The sequence below is a fragment of the Piliocolobus tephrosceles genome, chromosome 11 (assembly GCF_002776525.5).
Source record: "Piliocolobus tephrosceles isolate RC106 chromosome 11, ASM277652v3, whole genome shotgun sequence".
In the NCBI taxonomy this organism is placed as follows: Eukaryota; Metazoa; Chordata; class Mammalia; order Primates; family Cercopithecidae; genus Piliocolobus; species Piliocolobus tephrosceles.
Window position 1 is genome coordinate 96,532,971 of NC_045444.1, and position 22,882 is coordinate 96,555,852.

At 35.9% G+C, this 22,882-nt stretch overlaps 1 protein-coding gene across 9 annotated transcripts in view; it reads right to left on the reverse strand.

Annotated features, from left to right (window-relative positions):
- Positions 1-22,882, reverse strand: part of KANSL1L (KAT8 regulatory NSL complex subunit 1 like) — a 138,467-nt gene that overhangs the window by 102,208 nt on the left and 13,377 nt on the right. For all 9 annotated transcript variants that reach the window (XM_023220076.2, XM_023220043.2, XM_023220057.2 and 6 more), the window contains exon 2: positions 17,911-19,027. In XM_023220076.2, coding sequence (XP_023075844.1) covers positions 17,911-18,998 — 1,088 coding nt within the window. In that variant the 5' untranslated portion in view covers positions 18,999-19,027. The remainder of the gene's footprint in view (positions 1-17,910; positions 19,028-22,882) is intronic.

Below are 22,882 nucleotides of genomic sequence, written 5' to 3' on the forward strand. Positions count from 1 at the left end.
CTGGGCGATAGAGCGAGACTCCGTCTCAAAAAAAAAAAAAAAAAAAAAAAAAAAAAGTAATTAATGCAAGGGATGGGCAAATTTAGTCTTGTTCTCTTATTAAGTATCCTCCCACCCCCCAAAGAAAAAAAGAAAAAAAAGGAGAGATTGGGAAATATTTACGCACTCTATCGCTACCACACCTCTTCTCTTGTATGGAAAGAATTTTGAAAGTTATAGCCTGTAAAATAGTCTTAAATATGTTTGTAAAATCTTTGTGTAACAGCAAACGTTGACAAATAAGGACATATTTTTTAAAATGAAATACTGAAAATAAATGTTAAACTAATCAAAACATTTATTTGCTAAAGAAACAATTTCACGGTTCAATGAGCATTATGTGTACGTATGTGCATGTGTCACTTTTGTTCAGGAAGCCAGGCAACCATGTAGTGTTTTCAAACTAAACTGTACATGGGCCTGGATGAAGGGGCAAGTAAAATCCAACAAGAGTTTTGTATTCCAAACCCTGCCATTGCAAACCTACATCTGCTCAGTGGAAGGAAAATATTTTCCTAATGCACACAAATGAGCTAGCGATGGGCCTGCCAAACACTATAATGGGCCTTGAAAAGAAACAGGATAAAAATTAAAACTACCTTTATTAATCAAAAAGACGATTACCACCAAGCCAGAATCAAGTACAGGCATTCCTACTCTAACACAATATAGGTGCTTCTGTATAACTTCATGTTCTGCAAAATAAAAACAGCTAGACTTATTGTGAAGATAGTTAGTGGCAGACCACACAATACCTAAGGAACTTTTAAATCTGAGCCCTAACAAAACAATAATGATTATTTTAAAAATTGAAAGTTTCCACTGGCATTTGTACCTAAAATAAAGCAGCCCACATTTAAAGCTTTATATTCCGGGTCTCATGCTTCTTTTTTTGATGTGCATCCTTGAAGACATTAGTTCTAATAGAAACCAATTTAACAAAAATTAAAAATATCTTCTAGAGACAGCATTTTTCATTAATCAATTTCTTTTTAACACAAGCAAAATATCTTTAAAGCTTAGTAAACACAGAAAAACGTATAGCCAATAAACCAGCAACTTATTGAGCTACAGGAAGATATTTCTACAGGATTTTTAGCATTTTGTTTAGATCTTCAGATACTGCTAAGAATTCCTCTTTAGTTGAGAAAAGCTTGATCTTCATCATTTCAAAACACTAATATGTTAGAAGTAATCTGGAAACAACCCACATTGTGGATATACACACAAAGTGTGTAAAAATCTACATTATATTGACATCATTCCCCTAAATGCCAAATATACATACAAATTTACATTTTAAAATGCTGTAACAGAACGCATTACATTTTTAAAATATCACTAGACATTAAATGAAAAATATTTCTGACAATCTTAATATTATGCAATATGTTATTTTAAATGATCCTGATGCTTACATGCATAAATTTGAAATATTGCATTTCCTCAGTGCTAAAGATGACATAAATTTTAAATACCATCAATTTCATAACATAATTCCCTGAAGTGGGAAAATAATATGATATTAATTGTATACATCTGGCCAGGCACAGTGGCTCACGCCTGTAATACTAGCACTTTGGTAGGCCAAGGCAAGCAGATCATTTGAGCTAAGGAGTTTGAGACCAGACTAAGCAGCACAGCAAAAACCTATCTCTACAAAAAATAGAAAAATTAGCCAGGCATGGTGGTGCATACCTGTAGTCCCAGATACTTGGGAGGCTGAGTTGAAAAAATCACTTGAGCCCAAGAGGTTGAGGCTGCAGTGAGCCGTGATTGTGCCACTGCACTCCACCCTGGGCAACACAGCAAGACTCTGACTCAAAAAAAGAAATTGTACATAACTGTATAAGGTATATCTCACTATTAGAAACATTAAAATGTGATAAAAAGGTGCATTTTGGAATCCAAGAAGCATGTTACATCGAAAGTACACATTTTCATGAGTTGTGATTTTTTTTTTTTTACAACTATGAAAATTTATTTTTAAAAACAGTGCTAATCACAGTAACAGAAAACCAAATACTGCATGTTCTCACTTATAAGTGGGAGCTAAATATTAAACATAGACATAAAGATGGCAACAACAGACACTAGGGACTAATGGGGGGGTGGGTAAGGGTTGAAAAGCTAACTTGTGTATTATGCTCACTACCTGGATGATGGGATCAATCAGACCCCAAACTTCAGTATCATGGAATATACACATGTAACAAGCCTGCATATGTACCCCATAAATCTAAAATAAAAGATAGAAGTATTTTAAAAAGTTAATATGAATTCTGTAAAAAAGCTTTTAGAAACAAACAGTATTTGTAGTATTTAGATTTGTCTAAGGAAGCTTAACATTGGGATTCATGCTTTTTAAAAATCATTTTTAGCTTTATTAAGATTCAAATGACAAAAATATTACATATTTATGGTGTACATATTTATATATTAACATGATGCTGTCCTATATGTACACATTGTATAAGATTAAACCATGCTAATTAACATATCCATTGCCTCATATACTTTTTCTATGGTAGGAACATTTAACATTTTTTATGGTAAGAACATTGAAAATATTGTAAGTCAAAATGCATTGAATTGGTCAGGCGCAGTGGCTCATGCCTGTAATCCCAGCACTTTGGGAGGCCAAGGCAGGTGGATTACCTAAGGTCAGGAGTTCAAGACCAGCCTGGAGAACATGGTGAAACCCCATCTCTACTAAAAACATAAAAACTAGCCAGGTGCGGTGGCAGGTGCCTGTAATCCCAGCTACTGGGGAGGCTGAAGCAGAAGAATCGCTTGAACCTGGGAGGTAGAGGTTGCAGGGAGCCAAGATCGCACCACTGGACTCCAGCCTGGGTGACAAAGCAAGACTCCATCTCCCAACAAAACAAAAAGAAAAGAAATGCATTCAATTATGTCTCAATAAACTCAACTTAAAGTTGAAAAATTTTAAGTTGAGCCATCATAAGTCAGGGACTCAATACAGTATGTTATTATTAACTACAGTCACCATGCTGACAATCTCCAGAACTTATTCCTCCTGACATCCACACCTACACACACTACATTTTCCTTATATATTCATCTGTCAGTGGTCACAGTTTGACTGCATATTTTGGCCACTGTAAATGAGTATTAACATGAGAGTGCAGGTGTCAATTCAACATACTGATTTAATTTCCTTTTGATATATACTCAGAGGTAGGATTACTGGGTCATATGGTAATTCTATTTTAAATTTCCAGAGAAACCTCCTTACCATTTTCTGTAATATCTGTACTTATTTACATTCCCACAGTGTACAAGAGTTTCCTTTTATCTGTATCCTCTCCAACATTTGTTATTCTTTGTCTTTCTTGTAATACCCATTTTAATAGGTGTGAGACGGTATCTCATTGTAGTTTTAATTGGTATTTCCCTGATGATTCGTGATGTTGAGCACTTTCTCAGCTACGTCTTGGTCATTTGTATACTTTTTTTTTTTTGATTCAGGGTCTCACTCTGTCACCCAGGATGGAGTGCAGTGGCGCGATCTTGGCTCACTGCAACCTCAACCTCCTGGGCTCAAGTGATCTTCCCATCTCAGTCTCCTGAGTAGCTGAAACTGCAGGTGCATACCACCATGCCTGGCTATTTTTGTATTTCTTTGTAAAGATGGGGTTTTGACATGTTACCCAAGTTGGTCTCAAATTCCTGAGCTCAAGCAATCCACCAGCCTATGCCTCCTTGGCCCCTTTGCCCATTTTTTAATCAGGTTATTTGTTTTCTAACTATTGAGTAGTTTAACTTCCATATGTACTTTGGAAATCCCCCCTTTTCAGATGTATAGTTTGCAAATATTTTCTCCCATTCATAGGTTGTCTCTTCACTCTGCTGTTTCTTTTGCTGTGTCAAACTCTTTTAGTTTGATGCAATTTCGTTTGTCTACTTTTGCTTTTGTTACCTGTGCTTTGGAGTGCATATCCAAAAAATATTTGCCAACACCAATGCCGAGAAGCTTTTTCTCTGTTTTATTCTAGTAGTTTTACAGTTTCAGGTCTTATGTTGAAGTCTTCAATCACCTCAAGTTGATGTGTGAATTCAAGGCAAGATAAGGGTCCAATTTCATTCTTTGATATGTAGATAACCAATTTTCCCAACACTGTTGAAAAGGCTATGCCTTCCTCATTGTGTGCTCATAGCATCTTTGTTAAAGAATAATTGGCCATAAATGCATGGATTTATTTCTAGGCTCTCTATTCTGTTTCATAGGCATATGTGTGCTTTTAATTCCAGTAGCATGCTCTTTTGATTATTATAGTTTTCTTAATGTATTTTGAAGTCAGGTAATAAGGTGTATCCAGCTTTGTTCTTTTTGCTCAAGGTTGCTTTGGTTCGTGGGGTCTTGCTTGGTTTTACATAAATTTTAGAATTTTTTTCCCATTTCCATGGAAAATACCAGTGGAATTTTGATAATAATTATATAGAATTTGTAGATTGCTTTGGGTGGTATGGACATTTTAACAATTCTTCCAATCCATGAACACAGGATGTTTTTCCATTTGTCTCTTTTTCCATTTTTTCATCAATGTTTAGTTGTTGGTGTACAGATCTTTCACCACTATGGTTAAATTTATTCCTAAGTATTTTACCATTTTAAGTAGGATGGTTTCTTTTGGACAGCTTAATATTAGTGTATAGAAATAATACATATCTTTGTGGATTGATTTTATATCCTGAAACTCTAATTAATGTATTTCTAACATTGTTTTGATGGGTCTTTACAGTTTTCTATCTCTAAGATGTCATCTGCAAAGAAAATTTAACTTCTTCCTTTCCCTGATTTGGATGCTTTTTTCTTTTCTTTCCTCTCTCTTCCCCTTTCCCTTCTCCCTTCCTCTTCTTTCCTTTTTCTTCCTTTTTCTTTCTTCCTTCCCTCCCTCCCTCTTCCTTTTCTCTCTCCCTTTCTCGTTTGTCTTTCTTTTCTTCCTTTCTTCTTTTCTTTCCTTTCTTCTTCTCTCTTATTTATTTTTATGCCTAACGAACCTGTCTAGCAATTCCAGTATATCTTGAATAGAATGGTCAGAGTAGGTGGTATGATCTGAACACTGTGTCCTCAAAATTCATGTGTTAAAACCCAGTTCCCAATGTGGCATCCTTAAGAGGTTGGGCCTTTGGAGACCATTAGATGATTAGGCTCCACCTTTATCATGAGATTAATACCCTTATAAAAAAGGCCTGAGGAAGCTTCTTTTCCCTGTCCACCATGTGAGAAGAGAGGCAGAAGATGCCAACATGAAGTAAAGAACAAGCCCTCACCTGACACTGAATCTGCTGACAATTTGGTCTTGAACTTCCCAGCCTCCAGACTGTAAAAAAATTCTGTTGTTAATAAGTTACTGAGTCTAAGGTATTTTCTTATAGCAGCCCAAGCAGACTGAAATGGTCTTAGAGGAAAAGGTTTCAAGTTTTTGCCACTAAATTGAATGTTAACCCAATTCATATCATATATGGCCTTTATTGGTAGAGGTACATTCCTTCAATACCTAATTTGGTGAAAGTCTGAATTCTGTTAAATCCTTTTGCTGCAAATGTATTGAGATAAGAATATGTTTTTTGTCCTTCATTCTATCAATGTGGTGTATCCTATTTATTGATTTGTATATGTGGAACCATCCTTGCATCCCAGGAATAAATTCCACTTGACTGTGGTGAATGATCCTTTTAATGTGTAGTTAAATTCAGTTTGTTAGTATTTTGGCAAGGATAGTCACAAAGGACATTGGCCTATAATCTGTTTTTTTTTTTTTTTTTTTTTTTTTTTTTTTTCTTATAGTGTCCTTTTCTGGGTTTGGTATCAGAGTAATGCTGGCCTCATAAAATGAGTTTGAAAGTATTCCCTCCTCTTTAAATTTTTTTTGAGTACACTGAAGTCATCGGGTACTGGGCTTTCCTTTGACGGGGGTCTTTATTACTGTTTTCATCTCTTTATTTGCTATTGGTTAGTTCCAATTTTCTATTTCTTCATGATTCATATTAGAGTCTACGTGTCTAGGAATTTATGCATTTATAGGTTGTGCAATTTGTTGGCATAGATATGTTCCATAATAGTCTCTTATGATCCATTATATTTCTGTGGTATCAGCTGTAATGTCTTCTTTTTCATTTCTGATGTTATATATTTGGGTCTTTTTTCATTTCTTACTGTAGCTAAGGTTTGCCAATTCTGCTTATCTTTACAAAAAAATCAATTCTTGGTTTCATCGATCTTTTCTATTGTTTTTCTAATATCTTCTGCTTTGATCTTATTTCCTTCTTTGTACTAATTTTGGGATTAGTTTGTTCCTCTTTTTCTGCTTCCTTGAAGTATAATGTTGTTTGAGATGACTTTTTTAATGTAGGTGTTTATTGTTACAAAATTTCCTTATTAGAACTCCTTTTGCTGCATTCCATAGTTTTGTACCCTGTGTTTCCATTTTCGTTTATCTCAAGCTATTTTAAAATTTCTCTTTAAATTTACTCATTAATCCACTGGCTTTTCAGAAATATTTTGCTTAACTTCCACATATTTATTTTCCAAAATTCCTCCTGTTACTTATTTCTAATTTCATACCATTTTGGTTGGAAAAAATACTTGATATGATTTCAATCATGTTGGTTAAGATTTGTTCTGGGGCTTAAGATATGATCAATCATGAAGAATGTTCCACATGCACTTGAAAACAATGAGTATTATGATGTTGGATGGAATATTCTATATATGTCTGTTAGGTCCATTTGGCATAAACTATAGTTCCAACCCAATGCTTCCTTTTGATTTTCTGTCTGGATGATTTATTCATTGTTCAAAGTGAGGTGTTAAAGTCTCCTACTATTATTGTATTGCAGTCTATTTCTTCCTTCGGATCGATTAATATTTGCTTTATATATTTAGATTCTTTGATATTGTTTACATACGTTTATAATGTACTATCCTCTTAACAAACTGGCATCTTTATCAAATATATACTTACCTTTTTGTCTCTTTGTTACATGTTTTGACCTAAAGTGTATTTTTTCTGATATACATGTAGCCACCCCTGCTCTCTTTTGGTTTCCATTTGCATGGAATATCATATTTTATTCCTTCACTTTTCGTCTGTGTGTGTCCTTATACTTGAAGTGAGCCTCTTATAGGGCACATATAGCTAGCTGGGTGTTAAAAAAAATCCATTCACTGACAATATTGGATAATTTAATACATTTATATCTAAGGCAATTGTTGATAGGTAAAGGTTTATTATTGCCTCTTTTGTGTTCACAATTGTTTTTTTTTTTATTTTTTGTTGTTGTTGTTAGACAGAGTCTGGCTCTGTTGCCCAGGCTGGAATGCAGTGGTGCAATCTCCACTCACTGCAAGCTCCACCTCCTGGGTTCACGCAATTCTCCTGCCTCAGCCTCCAGAGTAACTGGGACTACAGGCGCCCGCCACTACGCCCGGCTAATTTTTTTGTATTTTTAGCAAAGACGGGGTTTCACTGTGTGAGCTGGGATGGTCTTGATCTCCTGACCTCATGATCCGCCCGCCTCAGCCTTCCAAAGTGCTAGGATTACAGGAGTGAGCCACCGCACCTGGCCTGTTTTTTTTAAATCAGATTCTTTGTTCCTTTCTTCCTCTCTTGCTGTCTTCCTTTGTGATTTGGTGATTTTCTGTAATTATATGCCTGGATTCCTTTCTCTTCATCTTTTGTATATCTACTATAGGTTTTTGCTTTGTGGTTACAATGAGGCTTGAGAACAATTCATAGTTATTAGGAGTCTATTTTAAGCTGATAATAACTTCAATTTCATATACTAAATCTCTATATTTTTATTCCTATTCTAGCTTTTGATATCACAATTTACATCTTTTCATATTGTACAACCTATGACAAATTATTGTAGCTATTTTTAATAGCTTTGTCTTTTAATTATAAAAACATAAGTGATTTATATACCACCATTAGAGTATTCTGAATTGACTATTTCCTCACTATCACCAGTGAGTTTTACACTTTCATATGTTTTCATGTTCCTAATTAGCATTCTGTTTTTTTCAGCCTGAAGAATTCTCTTTACCATTTCCTGTAAGGCAGGTCTAGTGATGATGAACTTTCTCAGATTTTGTTTGTCTGGGAAAGTCATCTTTCTCCCTTTCTGAAGGACACTTTTGTTGGGTAAAGTATTCTTGGTTGGCAGGGTTTTTTTTTCCCCCCAGTATTCAATCATCCCACACTTTCCTGACTTACAAAGTTTCTGCTTAGAAATGTGCAGATAACTTCCTGAGGGCTCCCTTGTATGTGAAGATTTTCTCTTGCTATTTTCAATAGTCTCTCTGTGATTTTTGACAGTTTGACGATAATATGTTACATGTGGTCTTTGGTTTGAAAATGACTGGAGACCTTTGACCCTCCTTTACCTCAATGTGATATCTCTCCCTAGATTTGTGATGTTTTCAGTCATTATATCTTTAAAAATACTTTCTACTCCTTCTCTCTTCTCCTTCCTCAATTGCTATAATGTGAACATTAGCTCTCTTGAGGATTTCCCATAAATTGCACAGGCTTTCTTCACTCCTTTTCATTATTTTTCCTTCTCTGACTGGATATTTTCAAATAACCTGTATTTGAGTTCACAGATTCTTTATTCTGCTTGATCAGTTCTGCTGCTGATGCTGTTGCATTTTTCACTTTCTTCAGTTTATATTCAGCTCCAGAATTTCTGCCTAATTACCTTTTTTTTTTTAAATAATTTCAATCATTCTGTTAAACTTCTCATTTTATTTCTGTATTGTTTTCCTGATTTTGTTGAATTGCTCCTCTGTGTTCTCTGGTATTTTACTGAGCCACCTTAAAAGAATCATTTCGAATTATCTGCCAAGACATTCATAGATCTTCTATTTCTTTAGGGTTAGTTCCTGCAAAATTATCATGTTCTTTGGTGGTGTTATGCTTCTTTGGCTTTTCATGTTGCTTGTTACTTTGAATTAATGTCTGCATAGTTGATGAAGCAGTCACCTCCTTCTGACTTCATATACTGGTTTCAGTGGGGAAAAAAACTCCTTCAAGTGGGTGTAAGGACAACAGCTGGGTGCAGTGTGACACTTCTGACTCCAGTAAGGGCATAGCAGCATAATCTCTGTACAGCTCTATCAACTGATGTTAGCACTGCCAAAGATCACAAGGATCCTCAGCAGCCACCACTGTCTACAGCAGCAGCAAGGGCTATTGGGTGCTCCAGTCATGAAGACTGGTGGGGTCAGTCCTCCTAATCTCTTTTTCTCCTACCAGGAAAGTTGTGACCAGTGGAATCCCTCTTGGCACTGGGTCTAACTTGCAGGTGCATTTGCAGTGGTGGCAGCAATGGTATCTCGTATGAGGCATCCATGAAACAGCCAACAATTTGGATTCTGGAGCATGGGCATGTGTAAGAATCACGGCTCCAAGGTCTAGGGCTGAGGTGGCACCCATATCCAGAGTGCAGTTTCCCCCATTCCCATGTTAGCAAGATGTGACTGCTTTTAGAGCTGCCAGGGGGCTGAGATCCAAAGCAGCAGCACACAGAGAGCTACAGTGTTTCCGGGGTCTGGGGCGTGGACTCACTCACTGTGGTAGTAGTAGTTTCATAGACAGAGAAACCACAGCTCCAGGGCCCAGGGTACAGATTATTCCATAAAGGCAGTGGTTCTTGTTTCTGAGGCATGGGCACACAGGGAATTACAAAGGTTCTGGGGTCCAAGGAGTGGGCTAGTACATTGTGATGATGGCTCAGATGTCAGAGGCACAGATGTTGAAAGAGTGGCAATGGAGCCAATGTTCATAGCAAAGCAACCTGGGCTCTAAGGCTTGGATTGAGGCTAGTCTACAGCCATGATGGCTCTTGTGTTTGAGGTGAGAGTGTGCATAGTGGGACAGAGTCTGGAATGTGGATATGTGGTCATGGAGCCAAGGTCTGGAGCGTGGGCATGCATGGGGCAGTTGAAGCTCTAGAGTCTGGGGCTCATGTTAGGATTGGGAGGGTGGTGGTCCCAATCCTGGAAACGCAGCTTCTTCTTGGTGGCGGTGGTGGGGGTAGGGGGTGCAACCACATCTTCCTCTCTAGGGATCCACAGTGGTGATGGCTGTTGATCACCTCAATGGCAAAAGATACTGATGTTGTGGCCAGTGGTGACTATGGTAGCACCCACCATGTGCCTGATACTAATAGCCCCCACCCTTCTTTGTTTCTAGCCATCTCCAGATGTCTCAGGTATGCCAGTCTCCCCAGCTATCCTTTCTGTGCAGTCATCCTCCGGATTTTTGTCTGTTTGTTCACTCCACTATGTTGCTGCAGGTTCGTACTTAAACATTTGAGCCCTCCCAAGGTGACTTTCAATCACGGAAAGATACCTAGTTCTTGTTTTTTGTTTGGGAATGAAGACTGGTATCTCCTACTCGACTATCTTGCTTATATAACTCAGCTGAGCTGTGCTTTCTTGTCAAAATTAGGAAAACAAAGGTGATCACTTCCGATGACAAATACAATTAACACTTGTATAACTTCTGCAAACGGGCTTTACTATTCTGCTTTCTCCATACAGGACATAAATGGCATTTTGTTTCATCTATGAAGGTGGTTTATTTTTAAATAAAGGTATATAGAACATTTAAGTGATACATATTATATAGAAGTCTCAAAGAAAATTATGTTATGATCACCTGTAGACTTTTCTAAGCAATATGGTGCAAGAGGATGTTTCTCCACCTCTCCCCAGCCTGTGAGAATCCAGGCAATCAAAACAGTTATTTACTTGGTCATCCTCATACGTGTTGGGGTGAAGAAGAGAGGTTTGTGATTCACTGATTTATAGCAAGATTTAAAGAAATTCATATATATACAAGCAATCTGATGCTTTATTTCATCAAAAACTTCAACTTTATAGTAATATCTTAATTTTTCCTTGAAAACAAAACACCTTTTTTTGCTTTTCATTACGTGGATGTTGAAAATGACTCAGTCAATTTAACTTTGGCCTAAGCCAGCTCAAGTCTATAGATATAGAAGTACAGCCTTAAATGGGAGTTAAAGGATCCAGGCTAAAATCCCAGCTTTGCCATTAACTAACAACACTGAGAGAAAATCTAGTACACACGTAGTCTTTTAAACATCACGTTGCAAAAAAAAAAAAAAAAAAAAAAAAGCCTTTTTAAAAACAAATGAGCTTATTTTAACTGAAGTACTACTTCCCTCAAAGATGTCCACATGCCACAGTAGACAATATTTCTTGCTTGGGCATGGTAGCTCATACTGTGATACCAGCAATTTGGGAGGCCAAGGCAGGAAGACAGCTTAAGGCCAGGAATTCAAGACCATCCTGGGCAATATAGTTAAACCTTGTCTCTATAAAAAAATTTTTAATATTTAGCCAGTCATGATGGCACACATCTGTAGTCCTAGCTACTCAGGCAGGAGGATCCCTTGAGCTGAAGAGTTCAGACTGCAGTGAGCTATGACTATGCCACTGTACTCCAGCCTGGGCAACAGAGTTGAGACCTTGTCTCTAAAAATAAAAACAAAAATAAATAAAATATTTCTTTCCCATTTTTAGATACTAGTCCATTCACAATCACGCTTTTGAATTTCTGCCCTTTACTTCCCTTCCACTTCTCCCACAGAAAGGAAAAGGTTCTTTCATTTAAGTATCATTTGCAAATTCCCTAGAATTCACTCAACTTTTTGTTTTCCTTATAAACAAAATAAAACAAAATTCAACTTCTCCCATCTGTCAGACATGCAGGGAATAAAAAAAGATAACAAATACAGGCCGGGCGCAGTGGCTCAAGCCTGTAATCCCAGCACTTTGGGAGGCCGAGACGGGCGGATCACAAGGTCAGGAGATCGAGACCATCCTGGCTAACACGGTGAAACCCCGTCTCTACTAAAAAATACAAAAAAACTAGCCAGGCGAGGTGGTGGGCACCTGTAGTCCCAGCTACTCTAGAGGCTGAGGCAGGAGAATAGCATGAACCCGGGAGGCGGACCTTGCAGTGAGCTGAGATCCGGCCACTGCACTCCAGCCTGGGTGACAGAGCGAGACTCTGTCTCAAAAAAAAAAAAAAAAAAAGATAACAAATACAAAAAAAACCTATAAACTCCACATTATACAAATACAAAGTTACTCTTGTTTACAATTAATAATGAAATGTTATCAGTCTCTTTGCCCTTTGAATCTTGGCACTGAGTTTCTACTCCTATTTATCCAGTTCTTCAAAGGGAAATACTGGATCATCTTGCTTTTCAGTTCTTTTCCTTTCCATTAGCAAAGCAGGAAAGCAAGAACAAAACCATGAGTATTCATTTCTATGGGTCTGCAAAAAATTAATTATTTTCTATTTTTTAATCTGGAAAGAGTCTCCCAACAGCTCTTACTAAACATCAACAATCCCCCCTTTCTTCTTTGGTGAATGCCTAAATCTATTGAAAAGAATTCCCTTAATCAAATCTGCTTATTTACATAACTAAGTAAAAACTTTAAGAAAATTTGAATATATGGTGACCAATTTAGGGAAAGAGTGGGATTTTTTTCCCCCAATATTTGAAACAATTGTGTGATTTGGAAGATATTGGTAAGTTTCCTGGAATAAGACAAGCAGCATTATTTCTTCCTTTTCCACAACCCTTGGAAAATTAAAACATGCCTGTGTCAAAATCTGTGCTTCCCCAAAATGCAGCCTGGAAAAATGTAACTGATCCTCATTCCCCAGGAAAAAAAGAAAAGAAATGCTAGAATTCTATGGTTCTACCATCAGATGAGAAATAACATAATCGTAGCCAACTTTTGTCAGTGACTCACCCACATCCTCTCACATTTAACCAGTTTAGTGCTCATGGACCTTACTGGACAAATAAAAAGAACATTGGAGGCAAAAATCCATTCATATTACAATGGAAGGACTATATCTTAAACCTACAAAAAACAAAGTCTCCCTACTATGCTTTCCAAAGGAAAGTGACTTTCTTTTACTTCGAATGCATAGTAGCCTCTCAACCAAAAGTTATTATTAAAGTAAATTAGTAACATCATTATGAATTAAAGTCCATTAGTAATATCATTATGAACTAATTTATTGCCTACTACATTTTTGAAGGAAAAGTAAAAAAGTCAAGCCAAATATATATTTAAAAAAAAAAAGGTAATTGTAATGACTAATGTGAATAGTATCCAATTTTCTAAAACAATTATATTCCTTCACAGCTAACTTCCTGATCAATTTTTCCTATTAGGGCTACTGACTCAAAGAAAAATAGAAGGCATATAATATTAATATAATCTAAAATTTTTAAGGTAAATATAATGCATTTTACTTATCAACTTTAAAAATTGCAAACATTGAATATTGTAATAAAATCATTACTTTTAAATGCTCATATTTTGGTATATTTCATTTATTCAGTCATTGAACATTCATGGGAAGGTCTATGCTGTACAAGAAACATCCTGTAGCCAGTTTAATATTAGAAACAAAGGAAGGAATGGAAAAAACATTAAGTAAACACAATGCAACTCCACAATGAAATTTTTAAAAACCATATATAGAAGAGAGAAATTTCAGATTGCCAGCCTCAATGTTTATGTCTTTACAACTACATATACAAATACAGAAATAGTCATTCATTCACTCAACAAATACCAAGCAATCATTAAACAGAAGACAATACTAGGCTATACGATGAAAGAGTAGTACTAACACTCAAGCTGCTTAAAATTAAGTTGAAGTCAACTTTAGTATTTATCACTCTGGATCTTATAATTTAAGTTAAGAAATCAACATATTCAATAAAGACAATGAAAATCTGTGTTAGCACTCACTTAAAAATCTAGAACCACAAAATGCATCTGTTTACTTAGTATTTTATGTTTAAAGTTTCACTCTGAACTTTATACATTAAAAATACTCATGTAGATTTGAAAATTCTTTTCACAAATGTAGAGAAGAAAATAACAAAAATAAACTTATAAGGATATTTTATATTTAAATATGAATTTAATGACCTGAGATAGAACTGATTAATTCCAACTTTAAAAAACAGAAACTGTTTTTATATTCACACCAAGAGATACAAATAAAGTTATGTCATTTGTTCTTAATATTTAGTCAACTTCAAAATTAATATAATGTTGAGTACAGTCTTTCCCACAAGAAATCTACTAGTGTTAGCAAAAATATTCAAAACAAAATTTTGTATTTAATGTATGGGAAGATATATGAAATCAAGAAATGTTGAATAGATTTCAAGTATTAAAGAAAACCCAAAAAAACAAAAACAAAAGAAGCATCGAATAATTCAGTGATATAAAAAATATAAAGAGCTGTTACATAAATTTAGTAGTATTGATTTGTATAGATCAGATGAGTTTAACCTTAAAGCAAAGTTTATTTGACCTCTAAAAATTCAGGTGGGTCTTTAACAACCAAGGCATTAATCATAATATTAAGAGGCCAATAATGCAAGAGGCCAGAATCCTACCTTAATGAACTGATATTAAATTTCTTAGATTCATTATTTTCTTAAAATTTATGTCTAGAGTCTCTGAATCCCCTCTAGCTGATTATGGGAAAAAGAAAGAGAGTAGGAGAAATAAACTTTTCAAACCAGAACCCAATTTTTTCCAGGTTACTTTCCTTCAGTTTACCTAATAAACTGGCAGAGTTGGTGAAAAATAGGAGGTACATTATTTTGTAAAAAAAAGTTTTTCTATCATTTGAATTTCACCATTTCTGTGTATGTTTTACACAAATGTCTAAACTTAGTGTTGCCTCACTAAATTCAAGAAATAAATGTAAATCTCAAAATGTTTTGAAAAATCAAAATTTATATGCCTTTGATAAGAAATTATCAGAAAGTTGGCCAGGCACAGTGGCTCATGCCTGTAATCCCAGCACTTTGGGAGGTCAAGGTCGGCGGATTACCTAAGGTCAGGAGCTTGAGACCCGCCTGACCAACATGGAGAAATCCTATCTCTACTAAAAATACAAAATTACCTGGGCATGGTGGTGCATGCCTGTAATCCCAGCTACTTGGGAGGCTGAAGCAGGAGAATCGCTTGAACCCAGGAGGCGGAGGCTGCGGTGAGCCAAGATCGCGCCATTGCACTCCAGCCTGGGCAACAAGAGCAAAACTCCATCTCAAAAAAAAAAAAGAGAAAAAGAAAAAGAAATTATCAGAAAGTAAAAAGTGTGGTATCTACCCTTAATAGGGATTGGTTAAGACTAACAGATATATTAGCAAACTGTATAGGACAAAACACAATTTAATGACAAATTGTATGGCAGACTAAGCACTACAGGAAATCAATGAAGGGACTACTAATGAAAATAACATTATAGTTCAAAATGGTCTGAGAAAACAAAATTTTCTTTCTTTTTTTGGTATGAGTTTTACTCCCATAACACAGACTGGAGTGCAAGGGGGTGATATGGACTCACTGCAACCTCCAACTCCTGGGTTCAAGCAATTCTCCTGCCTTAGCCTCCCAGGTAGCTGGGACTACAGGCCCACACCACCATGCTGGGCTAATTTTTATATTGTATTTTTTGTATAGATGAGGTTTTGCTATGTTGCCCAGGCTGGTCTCGAACTTCTGGGTTCAAGCAATCTGGCCACCTGGGCCTCCCAAAGTGCTGGGATTATAGGCATGAGCCACTACACCCTGAACAAAAGTTTCTTATTCTTGTTTCTAGCTTAAAAAAGACAAATCGTTCCATTAGCTCTTCTCAACAACAAAAAATACTTAATTTACTGAATGTGCCCACTAAATTAAATTTAAATACTTCAAAAGTACTGTATACACAAAAATTGGTAAACTTTCAGACTTCTTTCAGAACACATGTACCTAATAATTCTTGTAGCTATAAGTATCAGTGATGCAATGTTGAGAAAACAGCATGTTACAAGAGAATAAGCATGTGTTTAGAGTCATATATGTGAGCAAAATCCTGTTTCTGCCACTTACTTGGCTTTTTAACCATGGGTAAGTTACTTAACCCATGCTGAGTCTGTTTCTTCTTAAGTGAAATAAGGATAACAACTACCTGCTAGGGTTGTTGAAAGAATTAAATGAGATATCATATGTTAAATAACTAGCACAATGCCAGCCAGAAAAATAATCTGTGCTTGTTAACTACTATAAATTCCACATGCAAACAAATTTCAACTACAGTGATATCAGAACACTAGAAGACTAGAATGCCCACTTTGCTTTATATTTTATTTCTCACTATAAAAACTAATATACTGACCTTCCATTTCTTAGTAAACATCAGTGTGTTTGGTTTCCAATTCTGTAATTCTCATTTATTTTTGAGAATTTGAAAAAGTTTTTTTTTTTTTTTTTAACTTCTAAGTTCAGGGGTACAAGTGCAGGTTTGTTACATAGATAAACTTGTGTCATGTGGGTTTGTTATACAGATTATTTCATCACCCAGGTTTTAACCCTAATGCCCATTAGTTAATTATTCCTGATCCTCTCCCTCCTCCTACCCTGCACCCTTTAAAAAGTCCCAGTAAGTGTTGTTCCCCTGTTTGTATCCATGTGTGACAGACTTCTTTTGCCCAAAATGCCATATATACGAACAGTAATTTGTATTAATTTGGGAACAGTAATAGATTCCCTGAAAACTAGATTAAAAATTATGCTTTATCTGACCATTTCAATTAAAATTTAGTCAATTAAGTAAAATTAAAAACTCATTTCCTTAGTATCACTAGCCAAATCTTAAGTGTTTAATATCCACATAAGGCTAGTGCCTATTGGATAGCATACACATAAAAGATCCATCATCTCAGAAGTTTCTATTGGACAGAGCTGGTCTGTAGTGTTACCATGGTGTGATAATTGAAACTACTTTTCTCTGCTTTTTATTTTTTAATATCGTGATACCTGTCTCCCAAGTACATGCCCCAAAAGGCAGAGGTTGTGAACATGTTGCTCACAACTGAATCTTAGTGTCTAGCACATTATAAGCATTCAATAGATATCTTACAGCTGACATTATAGTTTTGTTTTAGTTATACTAAGCTAGCAAAAACTAACTGAGTTGGTAAAGGCCAGTTCTGAAAGCTATGAGTACAACGAGTAGAGAGTTAAGGAAAAAAAGTAGTAAGTCAACACACATGTGCTCTCAACTGATATGCTCCCAAAGACAATGAGGGCTCCATATGTATGGACTAAGGTTTTTTAGTTAGACACACATATTAACTAGATCACTTAAACAAAGATTAGGCCTTGTCCACAGCCTATTCTATTCAAGAACAGAAAAAATGCTTATTTATAGCTCAATAATTTCATTATTCCTGTATGGGTTTTTCCTAGTTTGGTAAATTTATTTTTAAATAGTATGTATATACTCACATACAATAATTTAACAAATAAAACATTTTAAAAATTCACCAAAAGCTTTAAAACATAAAAGATTATGGTGGCTGGGTGTGGTGGCTCACACCTGTAATCCCAGCACTTTGGGAGGCCGAGGCGAGTGGATCACAAGGTCAGGAGTTCGAGACCAGCCTAACCAACATGGTGAAACCCTGCCTCTACTAAAAATACAAAAATTAGCTGGGTATGGTGGCACACACCTGTAATCCCAGCTACTCAGGAGGCTAAAGCAGGAGAATTGTTTGAACTCAGGAGGCGGAAGTTGCCGTGAGCAGGATTGCACCACTACACTCCAGCCTGGGTGACGGAGCAAGACTCCATCTCAAAAATAAAAATTAAAAAAAAAAAGAGTATAGCATCAAGATTTTAGAAAATCCATTTCTTGTCAACATACCTGGAAACTAAGATAATTGCTGCTATATATGGAACAGAAAATAGTCTAATAATAATTTTGCACTTACACTGCCATATTTTTTCTAAGGGTATATTCATCCAAATCGTCATCAGAGCTGCTATCAGTTGCATCGGAATCCAAACCCTCTTCAACATGAGACAACAGCCCTGTAGCAGACAATGCAAATCTTTGGATTTCCGCAGCTGTACACCGTGCAAAGCCATTTTTTGCATCATCCCACAATTTATTCTCTGCAGTCAATGTGTTAACTTCTGGCTTAATTTCAGTGCATTTAGGTAAACTGTTACCCAAAATTGTGGTAGGTTCATGAAACGTCTTCATTTTGGGAAGTTGGTGTTTCATAGACAATTTCATCTGCTGACCATAGTGCTTAACAACATGCTTTGCCAGGAGCATCTGCAAATGTTTCTGAGTTCTTCTAGCCTGGCTAAGTAAAATTTTCTGTTTGCTTACACAATGAAGTAAACGAGCATTTACTTCCTCCTCTTTTTCAGCAGCTGAAGAACTAATAGACACATTTGAGTGGCCAGCTACAATTTTCTTTTGAGCACAGTGCAATAAACCCTTTTTAATCTCAGCATCAGTAACTTTATCCAAAAGTGCATTCTCTTGATACCATTTACAGTTTTGTAGTTGTACTTTATCTACATTAGTGTCTTTGGTTATATTTGAATCCAAAATAATTTGTACATCTTTCATGCACTGGCTCATGGTATCTGATAAAGGTTCCTTTTTGATGAACTCTTCAGAATGAGAAAGACAGATTTTACTGAGCTGAATGTTGCTGCCATTATAGAGTATGTTTTTCAGCTTATTGCAACTGGGCTCCCCTAATTTCTTTTGTTTATAATTCTCATTGTATTTATTTAATGTAGAATTAGATCTCATTAAAAAAACAGTCTGGTAATGTTTTGAAGACTGAGGGGAGCCAAAATGTTTTAAATTCACAAAATTAGTATTAAGAGTAGATTCGGGAGTTGGAAATCCAAGCATCTGAGAAAAGGTGTCTCCCTTTAGCTTTTCATCTACAGTTCTTGGACTTTCCATGTAGAGCATCTTGTCAGACTCCATGGTACTTGGCAAAGATGAAAAGCCGATACCCTTTGCTGTTGCCTCCCTCAGAGCTGGGGTCATGGCGATTCCTGTAGATAAGTACTGGAAACCTAAAATAATGTAAAAATAAATGGTCAAATATCTAGAAAAAAATTTTATGCTTATACTTTTTTCTAAGGGCAACATGTTCGGTATTTCTGATTAAAACATGAAGGAACAAAACTCCTCCTTCATCTCCCAACTCTCAACATTATTTCAACAAAGATTAAGCTATTCTTCCCTCTGACTGGGGGCCTGATAGCTAAAGCTCCAATTAAAGCTACACATTGCTAGTACACAATAGGTGTTCAACAAATATTTGTGGATGTAATTACATCTCAGAATTCCATTTTTTTACAACATTTAGTTACAGTCAAAAGAAAAAAAAATTCCAGCCTAGAATCTGATAATAACAATTGAAAATGTGACTCAATTGCACACTTTCAGTCAAAAATACGAGTTACTTATCTTTATAAAATATAATAAACTGCTCTAAAGTTCTATTCCTGAATTTAAACATCACAGCCTGAACAGTATTAATAACAAGAATTAAAATAAAATAAACAATGTGTAAGAAGACCTAAGTGAGGCCGGATGTGGTGGCTCACACCTGTAATCCCAGTACTTTGGGAGGCCGAGGTGGGCGGATCACCTGAGATCAAGAGTTGGAGTTCAGCACGGCCAATGTGGCAAAACTCTGTCTCTACTAAAAATATAAAAATTAGCCAGGCATGGTGGTGGGCAACTGTAATCCCAGCTACTTGGAAGGCTGAGGCAGGAGAATCGCTTGAACCCAGGAGGCAGAGGTTGAAGTGAGCAGAGATCACGCCAATGCACTCCAGCCTGTGCAACAGAGTGAGACTCAAAAAAAGAAGACAACCTAAGTGAACAGAACTAAAAACATATAACTTCACAGCTGTTAAAAATATGTAATAGCAAAAACTTGCCTAATGCAATGTTTCCTCTAAAAATATCTGCAATTTTACCCTTTTCACAAATGAATATGCACCAGAAGGCATTACTCCTGCCTAGAAAATAGTGGAGACAGTGTCAGATAACTGCTAAACATTTATCCCATAATTAAACAAATTTCATTGCATATTATCAAAAGTATAAATCCATATATTGATTCACAGAAAAAGGCAACCCAGTACCATTAAACATTATGAAGCCTGAATAGTTAGTAAAATAATTGTACATCATCAACATTATAACCTTTTAAAGATACCTGGTATTTTGTAACCTTGATATGCCATAATTTTTGTTTCAACACATAATAGTTGATAGTCATTTAAATGTACACACTCGCACAGTTTCTGTTCCCAAGTGCTAGTTATAACTCTACTTCCTTTATTCCTACTTAAAAACACAACACCAAAAGCTGATTCTTTACAAAGTCCAACAAAAATGATCAAGAAGAAAATAAAAGCACAACAATGTTTATGTAACAACAAAAAAAAAGGGGGTTACTAGCAAAATGACAGAGTAGGAGAAAATATTTGCAACATATATATCAGACAAATATTAGTATCTAGATTATAGGAGGAATTCCTACAAATGAGCAAAAGATAGAGCAGTCAGGCACTTCACAGATGATGACATCCAAATGGTCACTAAACACAGACTTAATCATACTAGTAATCAGGGGAATATAGATTAACAAAACAAGAGCCCAGTCTTCCAATCACCAAACTGATACAGATTTTTTTTCTGAAAACATCACATACATATCATGAGATGTAAGACTTCTCTTATCTATTGGGATCATAAATTGGTTCAGTAATTTGACCACAATGTAGAAAATGTGTTTGTCACAGGTACCAAAGAGTAATGTTTGTAATGGCAAAACATCCTTTCAAAACAATCTAGATGTCTAACAATAACAATATAGATTTTTAAAAATGTAATGGAATATTATATTGCAGTTAAAAAGGAATGACTTAAAGCATCAATACGGAAAGACCTTAAAAACAATATCAAGTTAAAAAGAAAAAAGAACACTGTAAAATATATATAGTATAGTACCATCTAAATATAATACAAACACAAAACCTTATGATATATATGTATACATTCATGTCTGTCTGCAAGAATAAAAAGTGAACCAGAAAAGTATCTACCAAACTTGTACCAGTAGTTGCATCAAGTTAGGTTCCATAAAACAGAACTAAAAGTAATAGTTTAAGGGGATTTGCATTTTAACTACAAAATCTTACTACTTGAAAGGAAAAGACTAAATGCAAAATGAAAAAATGTTAATAGTTGTTAATACTGAGTGAAAAAAATTATAGACTTTTTTATGTATACTTTATTGTATGTCTCAAAAAATGTAATTTCTATGAGTTTTCCCCAAATTCAGTATGTCTCAAAATTTATACACTTCTATATAATGCCTTAAAAATAAGCAAATAGATTCCCATTCATCCTAAATGAAAAAAAAAGAAAAAAAGTTTTTTTTTCAGTTTATACTCTTCTTTTATGGAAATAGAAAAACAATTCTAAAACAAGCTAGCATTAGGAAATTTCTTTCAAGATTCAAGTTGTTCTGTGACCAACTCAAAGACCTGTATCTTCTAATCAATAAACACCCACAATAGTATTGTGTCTACATTGTTCTCTAAGGCAAACTGCTTTAATCACAGTTCTTGCTGATGTTACAGCAATATTCAAAAGATACTAAACTTTATCTCCCACACCACACACCTGTCCCTCTCAAAAATCTGAACAGAGTACTATGAATATAATCAAACTAGCTAGCAGCAGGGACAGAAGGTGAAATATCACAAGGCAGGAGAATTCATCTTAGTCCCTGGATAAAGATCCGGAAAAGCTAAATATAACAAGTAGAGAAAAGAGGCTGGGTGCAGTTGCTCATGCCTGTAATCTGAGCACTTTGGGAAGTCAAGGTGAAAGACTGCTTGAGCCCAGGAGTTCGAGATCAGCCTGGATGACATAGGGAGACCTCTTCTCTACAAATATTAAAAAATGTCCTAGGTATGGTGACATGTGCCAGTGGTACCAGCTACTTGAGAGGCTAAGGCAGGAAGATCACTTGAGCCTGGACGTTGAAGCTGCAGTGAGCTGTGATTATACCACTGCCCTTCAGCCTGAGCAACAGAGCAAGACACTGTCTCAGGAAAAAAAAAAAAAAAAATGCACATGGCTGGGCACAGTGGCTCATGCCTATAATCCCAGCACTTTGGGAGGCCAAAGTGGTGGATCATTTGAGCCCAGGACTTCGAGACCAACCTAGGCAACATGGTGAAATCCAGGCTCTACAAAAAGAATGATAGTGCCACTGCACTCCAGCTTGAGTGACAGAGCAAGACCCTGTCAAAAAAAAAAAAAAAAAAAAAAAAAAAGCAGATTAGTATTTAAGAAATACAATTCGTAGCAAAAAGAGAAAGGGGAAAAATGCAAAGATTAAAAGTGACTAAGGCCCATTTATGGTAGAGAACTAGAAAAAAAACATATACACAAAATCTCTGGTGAGATTTCTAGGCCTTACTGGTAGGATAAGTAGCTTCCAAAATGACCTTAATAATCCCCACCCTCTTAGTATTCATGCCCTTGTTTAATCCTCTCCTAGAATAAGGACTGGATTTAGTGACTCACTTTTAATGAAACCATAGCAGAGGTGATGGGATGACTTCTGAGATTAGGTTACAAAGAGACTGGCTTCCATCTGGCTACCTCTCTTATTCAGAAAAGCCAGCTGCCATGTTATGAACTGGAAAGACCAACATGGTAAAGAAACGATGTCTTCAACCAACATAAAGCAAAGAATCTGAGGCCTGCTAACAGCAATGTGAGTGATCTGAGAAACAGATCCTTCCCAGTAATGCCTTGAGATGACTGTTGCTCTAGCCAACACCTTGATTAACAGCAGCCTTATGGAGACCTTGAGCCAGAGGCACCCAGCTAAG